This window comes from Barbus barbus (assembly GCF_936440315.1).
Source record: "Barbus barbus genome assembly, chromosome: 26".
Classification (NCBI taxonomy): Eukaryota; Metazoa; Chordata; class Actinopteri; order Cypriniformes; family Cyprinidae; genus Barbus; species Barbus barbus.
The window spans coordinates 25,238,411-25,251,025 of record NC_136754.1 but is presented as its reverse complement, the minus strand read 5'-3'; the positions used below and the strand labels follow the sequence as shown (position 1 = coordinate 25,251,025).

General features: G+C 36.4%; 1 protein-coding gene across 1 annotated transcript in view; it reads right to left on the bottom strand.

Annotated features, from left to right (window-relative positions):
* LOC306845536 (adenylate kinase isoenzyme 5-like) overlaps nt 1–12,615 on the bottom strand; it is a 93,860-nt gene that overhangs the window by 22,026 nt on the left and 59,219 nt on the right. The window contains exons 7-8 of the mRNA XM_079378406.1: nt 10,439–10,529; nt 2,009–2,085 (exon numbers count right to left, since the gene is read on the bottom strand). Of these exons, the coding sequence (XP_079234532.1) occupies nt 2,009–2,085; nt 10,439–10,529 (168 nt within the window). The remainder of the gene's footprint in view (nt 1–2,008; nt 2,086–10,438; nt 10,530–12,615) is intronic.

Here is a 12,615-nt window from a genome sequence, read left to right as displayed (position 1 = left end):
GGCTCTTCCATGCATAGGTCTCGCGTTCATGAGAAAGTGACATTCCAGCAGATGATGTAGGATGTAGGGATGTGCAACAGCGATCGAGAACTCGAGTACTTGGCTGTGACAGTGATGATCGATTATGAAAACGATGATCGTGATCGGTTATAGCAGCACTTTGAGTGGCACCCTGAGCTCTGATTGTTTAGCTTGCCACAGCATGCAGTCCAAAATATAGACGTGAGAAGAGAGAAGCATGGCTTCGAAGTCACGCAGCGATGTCTGGGTTAGCTACATACATATCGGGGAAGTCGTGGCCTAATGGTTAGAGAGTCGGACTCGTAATCTAAAGGTTGTGGGTTTGAGTCTCGGGCCGGCAGGGATTGTAGGTGGGGGGAGTGAATGTCTAGCGCTCTCTCCACCCTCAATACCAGTAGGCATACTTCAATTTCAATTGTTTTCGTACTTTGTATGGCTTTGAAAACGCGTAGGTGATTTCAGTAATCACTTGATAATGTAGAATAAAATATAGCACACATCTGCCATAAACAGCATTATAATGAGAACTTTATAGAATGTGAAATCTATAGTAAATTATGTGTTCATGTTTCATAGACAGGTTTTTTCATTTTAAAAACATTTGTTTTCAGAACAGTCTTCAGATATGTTCATTATCTCCATTATGGCCATGCCCCACCCCCCGAGTACTCAAGTACTCGTTTTTAAACCTATCGATGATCGAAATGAGAAACTGACAAAAATGCCCATACCTAGTAGGATGTAGGTGTAGCGTAACCTCTGGTGAGAATAAGATACTCTCCAGAACCAAGTTTTGATTATAGTAAAGGAAAACCAGTCTCCTCTTGCCTAATAGTCTCAGCCTCAGACATCACACCCACGGACCGTTTGCTGAACCTCTGATGCATATGGCACACAAAAGTTGAAACACTTCAGGAGTTTCCAAGTCGTCATCGGATTTCCGGGAGATGTGTGTGTCGTGTTCTTTAATGTTCTGCCTGGAAACAAAGATGCCGTGACGCCAAACCCCCTCACGAAAGAAGAAAGCCATCGTGTTTACAACTGTGACAATGAGCGCTTATCAGGATCAACTAAACGCTGGATTTTCAAAAGTATGTGAAATATTTAAAGTTTGCACCATAGAATCTTTAAAATACGTCCAAGAGTTTTACACACCCCGAAACGTGACGTTGAACGAAACAAACCGTGATTGGTTGTTTGACATGTTGGTCAAACGGCCTCATGGGCGGGCCTTGGCCAATGAAAGCTGCCATGGATTCCAGACCTTCAGTCTGAAGTTCTGGCTACACAAGACTACTTGCCTATTATCAAAATCATCTGACATTTTCCTTTACAAATCCTAATTTTGTTCTTCTAATTTGTGAGCGATGTTTTGTTTTGCTCTCTCCTCTGCACTTACACGTTCATCACGAAATGTCACTCTCGCGAATGTGCGTACAACAGTTAGCAGAAGCTAAAGATTACAGTCTAAAGTTTTGAATATGGATATTTTACTTACACAAATGCATCGCTTTGCTTCAGAAGACCTTAATTAACCCTCCGGAGCCATGTGGAGTACTTTTTATGATGGATACACTTTTTTGGGCTTCAAAATCTTCAAAATCCATAATTCACTACTATAAAGCTTGGAAGAGCCAGGACATTTTTAAATATAACTCCAATTAAATTCGTCTGAAAGAAGAAAATCATATAGGCTACACCTAGAATGGCTTGAGGGTGAGTAAATCATGAGGTAATTTTCAGTTTTGGGTGAACTATCCCTTTAACTAACATTAACAATGACAAGACATTTGTTAAAGTATTTATTAATCTTTTTTAATGTTAGTCAAGAAAATACAACTGTTCATTGTTAGTTCATGGTAGCTCATTTCCATTAAAGGGGTCATCGGCAGCCATAAATGCAGCCAACAAAGAAAAGCAAAGAAAGAAGTGCTCAACCAAAGGCCATTGTGTAGATTTAGAAAAGAAAATGGAAAAATGTTCATACCTGTTCATCAAATTTAGTGGAAACATCTGCCAGGCTGCTGCTGTCTGCTAGCAGACTAAGGTCAAGCTCACTGGGTCCTACAGAGAGAAGCAAAAGATACAATCAAGCTCTAAGAAAATACATAGGAAAAAGTGCATATATTGAGGTCTGTGAATCAAAGAGGAAAAATACAGCAATTACAGCAAAGCTTTGTGTGAAAATAAAGACACTCTTGCTCCTCTAAACTACTGTCCGTCATTGAAATGAAGTGCTTCTCTACACTGACGGTTCTTTATTGTTCTGTACCAGTAATTGCACAAGGATCCCTGGAGTCCTTTCAGTAGCATAGGCAACAATCACAAAGGTTTCTGTGTCACAAAGGTTTCCCATGTGTTCATTAGTCATTCATCTGTGGCACAAGTAGATGTTTCACCAGAGCTAAGGAATAGATATTGAAACTGCTATGAACTTGTTTTTCGTTATGTTGTTATTAGATCTGTTACTTGGAAATATAGCCTGTATTTTATTTTGCAAATATCTTAAAATATAAATGCATTAAAATACATCATAATATCTTAAAATACATTTACTTGAAAAGATGCTTTTACTGATGGTGTGATCAATCACAAAATGATTATTTATTCAAGAGCATAAAATAGGTTTTTAGAAAGGTTAAAAATGGAAATAGAATTTGCTAGCCCTGTTGGCTTCATTTATTTCTGAAAAGGATTCTGCCCAAGTGTTTTAATTAGTGTTTTGTTTTCATAACAATCTATAGGTGTTTGTACATTTTTGAATAACGTAACACATCTTGACAACAAAATTTCTGAAGTTCACTGAAATAGCAGCTGTCCAGAGGAAAATAGGTCTCAACTGCAAGACATATTCCATAGAAATTCTGACAGATCAGTGATGTTGACATGAAGCCTTCGTCAAAGGGGTCTGGCCTCAGTCATGTGGTACAAAATATCCCATGAAAGCATCTGTTGTGAGTTGTGATTCAGCTCAGCGCTGCACTACCACAGGCTGGAAGAGGCTGATGCCTTTTGTCACCGGTCACCTCTGTAATAGACGGTGCACTGTAGCATCCCCTGACACATCCATTCCCTGTCCTCCAGCACTAAACCAAAAGTGACAGCATCCTCTCTTACAGAAAGAACAGGCTGTTTCAGCCGATCCTTTTTCATACTGTTTTGCTCTCCGTGAAGTCATCTGAATGAGTCTTATGGGAAGAGCAGCTGTCTGATTAACTGTTCCTCGTACTATGAGGGAGATGTGGCGGGATTGTGTATTAAGGCAGAGACTTTGCACCTGAGACCGCAGGAAGTAATGGAACATTTCTTGCCCCAGTAGGATTGTGAGTCACAGAAATCTATTTGTTGATGCAGACATGGCGTTATTGAGGGAGCCTTTGAGGGGTTGTGCGAGTGGGCGGCAGGGTCAGTCCTGTGTTGCAGTACCTTTTGAACTCTGCCACTGCTAATAAATGGACATGCCTGAAGTATTCCTATAAAAAGTCTTACAGACTTACAGAAATATGCTCGGCCCAGCTCAGCCACCATTATGGCAATAATCAAACTTGATGATAAGAAAAACATCTCAGTGAGGGACTGGGAGTTAGTTTAGTTAGGAGTTTGAGAGGGTGAACTATATGATAACTAATGATTAAGGATAATGACTTATTTTGCAAGAAAGGTTGCTGATGTCATTTCCTGCAGAATTATGGCTCAACAGAACTGTTTGTTTTTGTTGGTTATAGGTCTGTTGAAAAAGATTGACAGAATGGAAAGTGATATTGATGACATAGGAGAAAACAAATATTATGATTAATATCGAAAACATTAGAAATATTTGTATTATGAAAAGGTAAAGTCCTCAAATATTTCTTATATGTGTGTTATTACTTAAATGCTATCATTGTATTTATTAATACAACCCGAATTCTGGAAATGTTGGGACATTTTTTTTGTACACATCCCAACATTTCCAGAATTCAGGTTGTATTTTAAATTAGATATATTATTTTTATATTTTCAGTTTTTATTTTAATTATAGCTTACGATTTACTAATTTTGGTAAGTAATTTTGTCATGCTATTATTTTATTTTTTATATTTCTATATAGTTTTAATTATTTCTGTTTTAGTTTAAGTTCAGTTTTCTATTTCATTTCTATCTATCTATCTATCTATCTATCTATCTATCTATCTATCTATCTATCTATCTATCTATCTATCTATCTATCTATCTATCTATCTATCTATCTATCTATCTATCTATCTATCTATCTATCTATCTATCTATCTATCTATCTATCTATCTATCTATCACTTACCGTAAATGATTTTCACTAGTTTTAATCTAAGATAGTGATAGCAACGCTGGTAGGTTGTTGTTTTTTTTAACAGAAATTGATACTTCTATTCAGCTTTTATTCAAAATGTCAGTAAAGACATCTGTACATTTGCAAAATAAATGTTTTTATTCAAATAAATGCTGTTCAGACCTTCTGTTCCCTTCACACTTCATTAAGTAGCACAACTATTTAATAAGCCTCGGTAAAGAAACATGAAGACTCTTTTTAACAAAAACATACAATCTAAACTCAAACTTTTGAATGGAAGTGCATATATGTTTATATCAAATCCTGTATATTAAGTGAACACAATTATACACCAGAAAGCTTGAGCTATAGAGCAATAACGGCCAAATGCACACTGTGACATATCTGAGAGACGGTTTGAATTGAAGCATTCAAATGGATTACCAGTGGACTTCTTTTATTAATATCACAGTTCGATGACAATCCATAGAACAGTGGGTTTTCAAATCACTGTCCAGTGACTTTTAAAAAAAAAAGGCCTCAGATCAGTCAGCATGAAATGGATAATGACATTAGAATCATTAGCAGCAGAGTTAACATGGCAGGGGGTGGAGGTGTAATTAACCTCTGCTCGATTTGATCGGCAAACTCCACAGACCCGGTCCATAAAGCCAACGGCTAAAGCTTGACTGAGCCTCATCAGCCTCTGATGCAATAAAATTAGAAGTTGCCCTGGTTTCCTGCTGAATCCCACAAGTGCGATGGCATGTAATTAACACTGCCACTGTAATTATGCACTGTCATTGTAAAGTGTTAAATGTATTGCAAATTGTTGCCTTCACCAAAATGGACAGTATTCATGAAAAATCGTCTTTTTGATGTGTATCAAAAATATTGGACATACAGTACTGTTCAAAATATTTTTTGAAGAAATTAATATTTTTATTCAGCAAGAATGCATTAAATTGATCAAAAGTGAAAGTAAAGTCATACATTTATTTAGTAAAGTCAAATTTCAAATAAATGCTGTTTGTTTATTTCTTTATTTCTTTATTTAAAAAAGGGGGGAAAAATCTGCATATTAGGCTATGTCCACATTAACCCATCTATTTCTCTACATTTTGGGCTTTCATCCATACTGAGATGCCATTTTTGTCCAGTCTTTTTTGTGAGCTTTTTGAAGTGTATAAATTTGAAAACACATTTTGTGCTGTAGTGTGGACTGTGAAAACTAATGCCAAGTTCACACAATATGATTTTTACAAGATATTTTTGATCAAATAAATGTAACCTTGGAGGCAATAAAGGTATTTTATTAAAGTAAAATGACTTCAAAGTGCAAATTTTTATATAAATCGTATTCTTTGTATAAAGGGTTCAGCGTGCTCATCCTGCAAGTGTCCAGGAACTGCTTCTGCTCAACATCTAACAGCTCATCTAACACAGACCTTCACTGTTGGCAACCACACGCTGGTACAGATAATGTTGTTGATAGAACAGTACATCTCCCAGAAGGTGATAGGACAGGTAAGATCATGGCTGGTTCAGAGGTGTTCAGGTGTTATCATCTCTGGCTGTGCTGTCAGACGCTTTGACTTAGGTTTGACAAGCTTTGCATGTGTTTGATCAGCTGGGTTGTGTAAGCAATGAATTTATAAGTAGGGAGTATACGAATCTGATCAAATTTGATTGGGACGATCACACACTGCAGGTTTTTGCATCCCATCTGTGCCATTATTTTTTGTTGATCTACAACCTGAATTCCGGAAATGTTAGGACGTTTTTTTTTAAATTTGAATAAAATGAAAACTAAAAGACTTTCAAATGAGCCAAAATTGTATTCACAATAGAACATAGAGAACATAACAAATGTTTAAATGGAGAAATTTTACACTTTTATCCACTAATTGAGCTCATTTCAAATTTGATGCCTGCTACAGGTCTCAAAAAAGTTGGCACGGGGCAACAAAGGGCTGAAAAAGCTAAAAATTGTGAAAAGATTCAGCTGGGAGAACATCTAACAACTAATTAAGTTCATTGACATCAGGTCTGTAACATGATTAGCTATAAAAGGGATGTCTTAGAGAGGCAGAGTCTCACAGAAGTAAACATGGGCAGAGGCTCTCCAATCTGTGAAAGAATGCGTAAAAAGATTGTGGAATCCTTTAAAAACAACATAATTTCTGATGGTATAGGGGTGCATAAGTGCATACGGTATGGGCAGCTTGCATGTTTTGGAAGGCACTATGAATGCTGAAGGTATATAAAGATTTTAGAGCAACATATGCTCCCCTCCAGATGATGTCTATTTCAGGGAAGGCCTTGTGTATTTCAGCAGGACAATGTAAAATGCGTATCATTAAACAAAAAATACGTCAAAGATGACCAGGATCTCTTCAGCAGCTGGCAACCTATATCAGGCAAGAATGGGACCAAATTCCTACACCAAAACTTCAAAAACTCATAATATTGATGCCCAGACGTCTTCAAACTGTTTTGAAAAGAAGAGGAAATGCTACAACATGGTAAACATGCCCCCGTCCCAACTATTTTGAGACCTGTAGGAGGCATCAAATTTGAAATGAGCTCATTTTGTGCATAAAATTGTAAAAACATTTCCAGAATTTGGGTTGTATTTACACATGCAGTTCTCTTGTTTTTCAGCATCTCACGTCATGAATGCCACATTTTTAAAATGCAAAGCTAAAAGTAGTTCAACTTTCAAAATTGCATCTTGAGACCCCTGCATTCTATTCCATTATGCTCAACTATCAAAACAAGTCATTCTTCCATAACACTAGCAGAGATCATTACCCAACAAACACTTGAAACCATTACCTAAAAAACACTAACAGGTTTTCTTTTGTAAAATGTATTTTCAAAAAAGCACGAAAGCTTTCTACTGTTTAAATTCCCTGCTGTATGTCACATGGTCCATGTTCACAGTACAGTCTAAAAATATTGTACCTTTTTTTAAAAGATAGCAATTCATTTGAAAATCTACATCTGAGTTTTGATACTATTAATTTTTTGTTTTAGATTTCAAAAATGGTATTACTGTAGTAATGTAGCAAATTTCTTTCTTATTCAGTTTTATATTGCTTTTTTTCAGTTTTGTATTAGGGTTTTAACTTAACAGTTTAAAAGTTGAAAAAAGTTATGTAAATGTGCAAATTGGCCTAGAGGTTTGGTGGTGGCTCTGTCTAAGTGAGAAAAGACTGTAGTCATTGAATGTATTTTGTGCCAAAGCTAAGAAAATGATCCACAGTTTCACCCACATAAACTGCTGTTGTGCTCACTGTGGGAAGAGTTTTGAAAAAGTGGCCTTTGTATTGAGAAATCGGTTCTAGCAATTGTTGACAAAATGTGACAACATATGACAGTTTTTAAAATCGTTCAATCTCAAATCTGAAACAACTGAAAGCTCCTTAAAAATTGTCATGAAACAGGTCCATGGACTTTCATTTGCTCGCCACCAGAGGTCACTCTTCCATCAAATCGACTCTCACACCACACAGACTGTCATTTATTACCCTGGACTGCATTTCCCATCATTCATTGCACTAAGTACACAGCTGTCTCAATCACACGCTCACACCTGAGAATTATCACACAATCACACACCCTACTTAAACCATGGACTTCCTCTTCCTCTCTGCCGAGTATTGTTCTGCGTATAGCACTCCCCTAGTGTTAGCTGCCTTACCAAGCCATTCTGTGTTTCTGTTTAGTTCCAGTATAGTTCTGCATTTATTACTCCCATAGTTTTAGCTGCGATACGGAACCTGTTTCTTGTTTTCTAGTCTGTGTTTCCTGAATTTACCCTTGTCTCACCGTTTGGACGCCGTTTGTACCTTATCTGGACTATCACTGTTTCTGGATTACCCCTGTTGTCAAGCCCTCTGGATATTGTTCACCGATCAAAGACCCACGCTTGCTCTCTGGATTATTCTTGTATCTTGTCTGTGCCAATCCTGTGTGCTGAAGTTTTGACCCTGCTTGTGTTTTTTTGACCATGTCTTTATTAAAAAAAGTTTGCAAATGGATCCGCACGTCTCACATCTCATTCGCCCCGTTACAAAAATGCTCTCCAATTTGACATTTTTATTCATTAATAATGCAAACAATATCAATAAATCAAGCAACTAATCGATTTTAACAAACAAACAAATAAATAATAAATGACTGTTTCTATGGAGCAAGCGTTTAGAGCCAATTTAATAATCATTTATAATGTGTGTTTAGTTTAATTTCTTTATTCTTTTCTATGTCGTTCAAAGTATACTGTTAAGAAACAGATTTACAAAAATGTTTCATTATGGTTTTGGCTGTGTAATAAAAGTGTTTTATGTGTTATTACTGTATGAATTCAAATGGACTGTGTTATCTAAGCTCCAGTAGATACATAATGTATAATATCAACTGCTGTTTCCAGTGTGAGACTGCAGGGCCCTGACACTCACATGAATAAATCAGTAACAAGTGAAGGACAAAAGTTTAATAAAACACTCACAAATTGGCTTTCTCTGATACCCCAACTCCATTCGGGCCAGTTCATTCAAGCCCTTCGTGTCCTTTGAGCGATCTCAGCCACACCAAGCAGCACCAGGGAACACTTCACCTCGATGTGGCAGTCTGCCACTTCCTCAAGGTTACAGAGCCCAGAGAGACTGACACCAGCATCTGCACTATCACGCAGACCTTTCTCATCCAGCGACCTCCTTATTCATCCTCTAATCTCTCGCTCTGCAGTGCAACCAGCGCTTGTAAATAATCGACAGGGGTAACCGAAGCATGGAGACCCACAGATGTCTACTTTCAGCTCATACGGGAAACTTTCTTGTAGTGACTTTACAAAAACGTTTGTATGAAGTTTAAATTCACGCTGGATGTTTTGATGTTGCTCGATGGCACACGATCAAGAGTTCTGTGATGTGTGCTTCCTGTCAGGCTGAAGAAATCTTGACAGGATGATTAATTAAATCCAGGGTGGAAAACTTTAATTTGTGGGAAATCTAAATTCTTTTCACTACTCTGAAACAAACTTGCTGTACAGACAATTTGTTGAGCTTTGTTACTCTGAATATCAGAAGAAGAAGAAAAAAAACAGCTTTTAAAGTACATTTATAGATTTTGATGGCAGACTTCTTAAGTTTCCCTCTGAATCTTTGTAAAAACAGGAGACTAATGTTTTATTCAATCAATTACACTTTTCTTCAGCCAATTTGACTACCTTTGACTACCTGTTTTGATGTTTCCTTTCGAAACAGAAAGTTAGGGCAGGACATTTTTGTTTAAATAGTTATTGAAAAGATGGCTCCTCTCAAATACAATACTGCAAGATAGGCGAGCTTTAGGATTTTACACCCTATTTATACCTACCATCTCCCTAAATATCTTGACACTCATGATGTCTAGTTTCTAACTTTGACAACAAGGGTACTGGGTTTATTATTATTATTATTAGTAGCAGTAGTATATAAAATCTCATAAATAGGCCTAATCTCAAAAATTTGCACATACACATTTTGTTTTTAATTTGCACTAGACTTTTAGAAACTTTTTTTCCAATAAATTGGTAGCACTTATTTTACAGTCCTGTTTTTTTTAGTCTTGAAATTACATACTATGTATTTATTATAGTAATTACAATAACTGTATAATACCTCTAAATCTAACTTTAACCCGTGTTATTCTATAATATATTATATTACTATACGTAACTGCACTGTAAGAGCAAATACTGCAAAATAAGATACAACCATGATATCACTTCTTGCATTTTAAGTAAGTAAATCCTAGCAAATGTTTTTCCTAGTATTATACATTTCCATGAAAAGGCTGGGGGATATTTGATTCAACAACAGATATAAAATAAAAGCCATAACACTTTTATTTTTTTGATTTCATTCAGATCTTCAAGTGTGCAAGAGGCAAAATTAATTAGGCCTGTCTTATAATAAAGGTTTTTGTACTTCGCTTGCTATGTGATGTGAGTGCCTAGATAGTCTCGCGTGTCATCACCTGATGCGACCCTGGTCTAGATTTTTTTCTTTCTTTTTTCTACTAGGCAACAATTAATGTTGATTTCATGATGGCTCTTTTAAAAGTAATAAAGAAGTAATTTACCTGCCACAGGCTCTTTGGTGGGGTACAGTTTGTTGTCGACTGTCATGCTGATGTCACAGAAGACTTCTTCTTCATCTCGATCTGCATCAAGCTGTATAAACAAGAAAGCACTTTTGTCAGGCATTGAGGGTACATGGAAAAAAAAGTTTGGCCCTAAATATATTTTAGTATCAAATATTGTTCTGATTCATTTTAATTGTGCTTTTGATTTCACTAAGTAAATAAGGCTGTTTTAACATGTATATTATGTTCAGCAAGGTCCTGTCTGTCATGCTCGCTTGAGTATTTAATCAAGGAATAGGGCTTTGTGAGGACTGTTGGTAATGAATTAGAGTTGCAGTTGTATTCACATGTCTGTTTAGTGTTATCTATTCTGTTATGTTCCTTCTAACTAAGCATTGCTCATACTCAATATTTCCCCCATACTGAACAATCGGGAAAGGAATTCAATAAAGGATCATCATTCTAATGAAAATGAACAAAATCTGGTTAAAGACTGTATTGGAAAACTAATGAAATCTAATGAATCTAAAATGTATATAAATCAATTTTGTACTATAAATAACTACTCATAAAACAGATTTATTTTTTTGGTGCTTTTACAAAAATATATATAATGAGACTGTTTTGTTTCAGTATAATATTTAGGTGGCCCAACACAGTCACGTAAACAAGATTACAGACAGCAGGAGCAAATCTATTTAAGGTTTGGGCAGAAGCTCATTCATTTGGAACCATGGTGTGATTCATCAATGAAAGCAGGTTTCATCACAGTCTCATTATTCCTATACCCTTCACTTCCTAAACATTGCAAAAGGATAAAAATAAAACATATCCCTACACACCTCAGAACCTCAGATCTACTGAAATGCAGAGAACCAAAACACCTTTATAAAACACTTCACAGGAACCTTGCCTAAGTAATGTGCTGTGACAAAACAAAACCAAAAAAAAATTCTTGAGAAATGGGGAGGCAAAGTGACAACCCCCTCCAACCTGTCTGAATGTTTCCATGACAACAGACTATAAGGGCCACGGCGTAGCAGGTAGTGTGTGTGAGTGTCCCTCGAGCTTCAGAAGACTCTGTACCTGTCATATTATTATTGGATACATAGAAAGATGTTGATTATTAGAATTGGATTTGGTGTTTTTTTTGTTTTATCTTTCCTGCTTCAAATTCTGCACGCCAAAATTGATCTGTGTAGGCAAAGTACCAGTATACCTAACATCTATTATCGTTCTATATTTAGATGAATGGATTTTTAGCATCATTTAGTTTTTTTTTTTTTGCCATAAAACAGTTCTGTGGCTGTACTACCATGTTATTATTACCATATTCATATACCATGGTACTTATCTGGTACTTCAAGATAACAAATAGTATTTGGCCATGGTTCATGTTAAGAAAGCATGGCATTGTACTTTTTTATACGTAAACATTAGATCAAGCATAGCACTTTTTTCTTTATTCCTATGCATGTACTAGAATTAGAACAATGGATTGGAACAATTCAACTTGATATGATTCAAAATTATATTACGCAGCGCCTGAAAGTAGTGACCAGCTATATCATAACTAGTTACCAAGCTGGGGACTATTTTCAGGCGCTGCGTAATATCATTGCGTATGCTGCACCAATGGTACGGCAGCAAAGTTCCTTGATTATTACGCTGGAATGAGAGTATAGTTCCAAGCCATATCGGCCTAGAAAATCGCAACTTTTCATTTTCTGTCAGTCTCAGTACACGATGTAACTACAGAAGAGTCAAGTTTAAAATAGGAAAAATATCGAAACTCTTTGGTAATTTTTGAGCGAGATGCTAACGGTCTAATCAGATTCAATGATCTATGCTAAGCTACGCTAAAAGTGCTACCGCCAGACCTGGAGATCGCTGAATGGATTCGAAAACGGTAAAACTCAACTCTTGGGGAGTTGGAAAATGAGCCTATTTTCAAAAAAAGTGGACTGTTCCTTTGAATAAATCTAACTAGAGGCAATTTGTCTACTCAGGCTCATTTGAAATACGAGCAATCTACCTTTTTTGCAAACTTTAAAAAGTTATGACAGATAGATGACAGAAAAATAAATAAATAGAGAGAGAGAGAGTGAGGGAGAGAGAGAGAGAGAGGGAGGTTACGCAACCAGTCCCATGTATAACCAGAGTCAGCCTCTGTA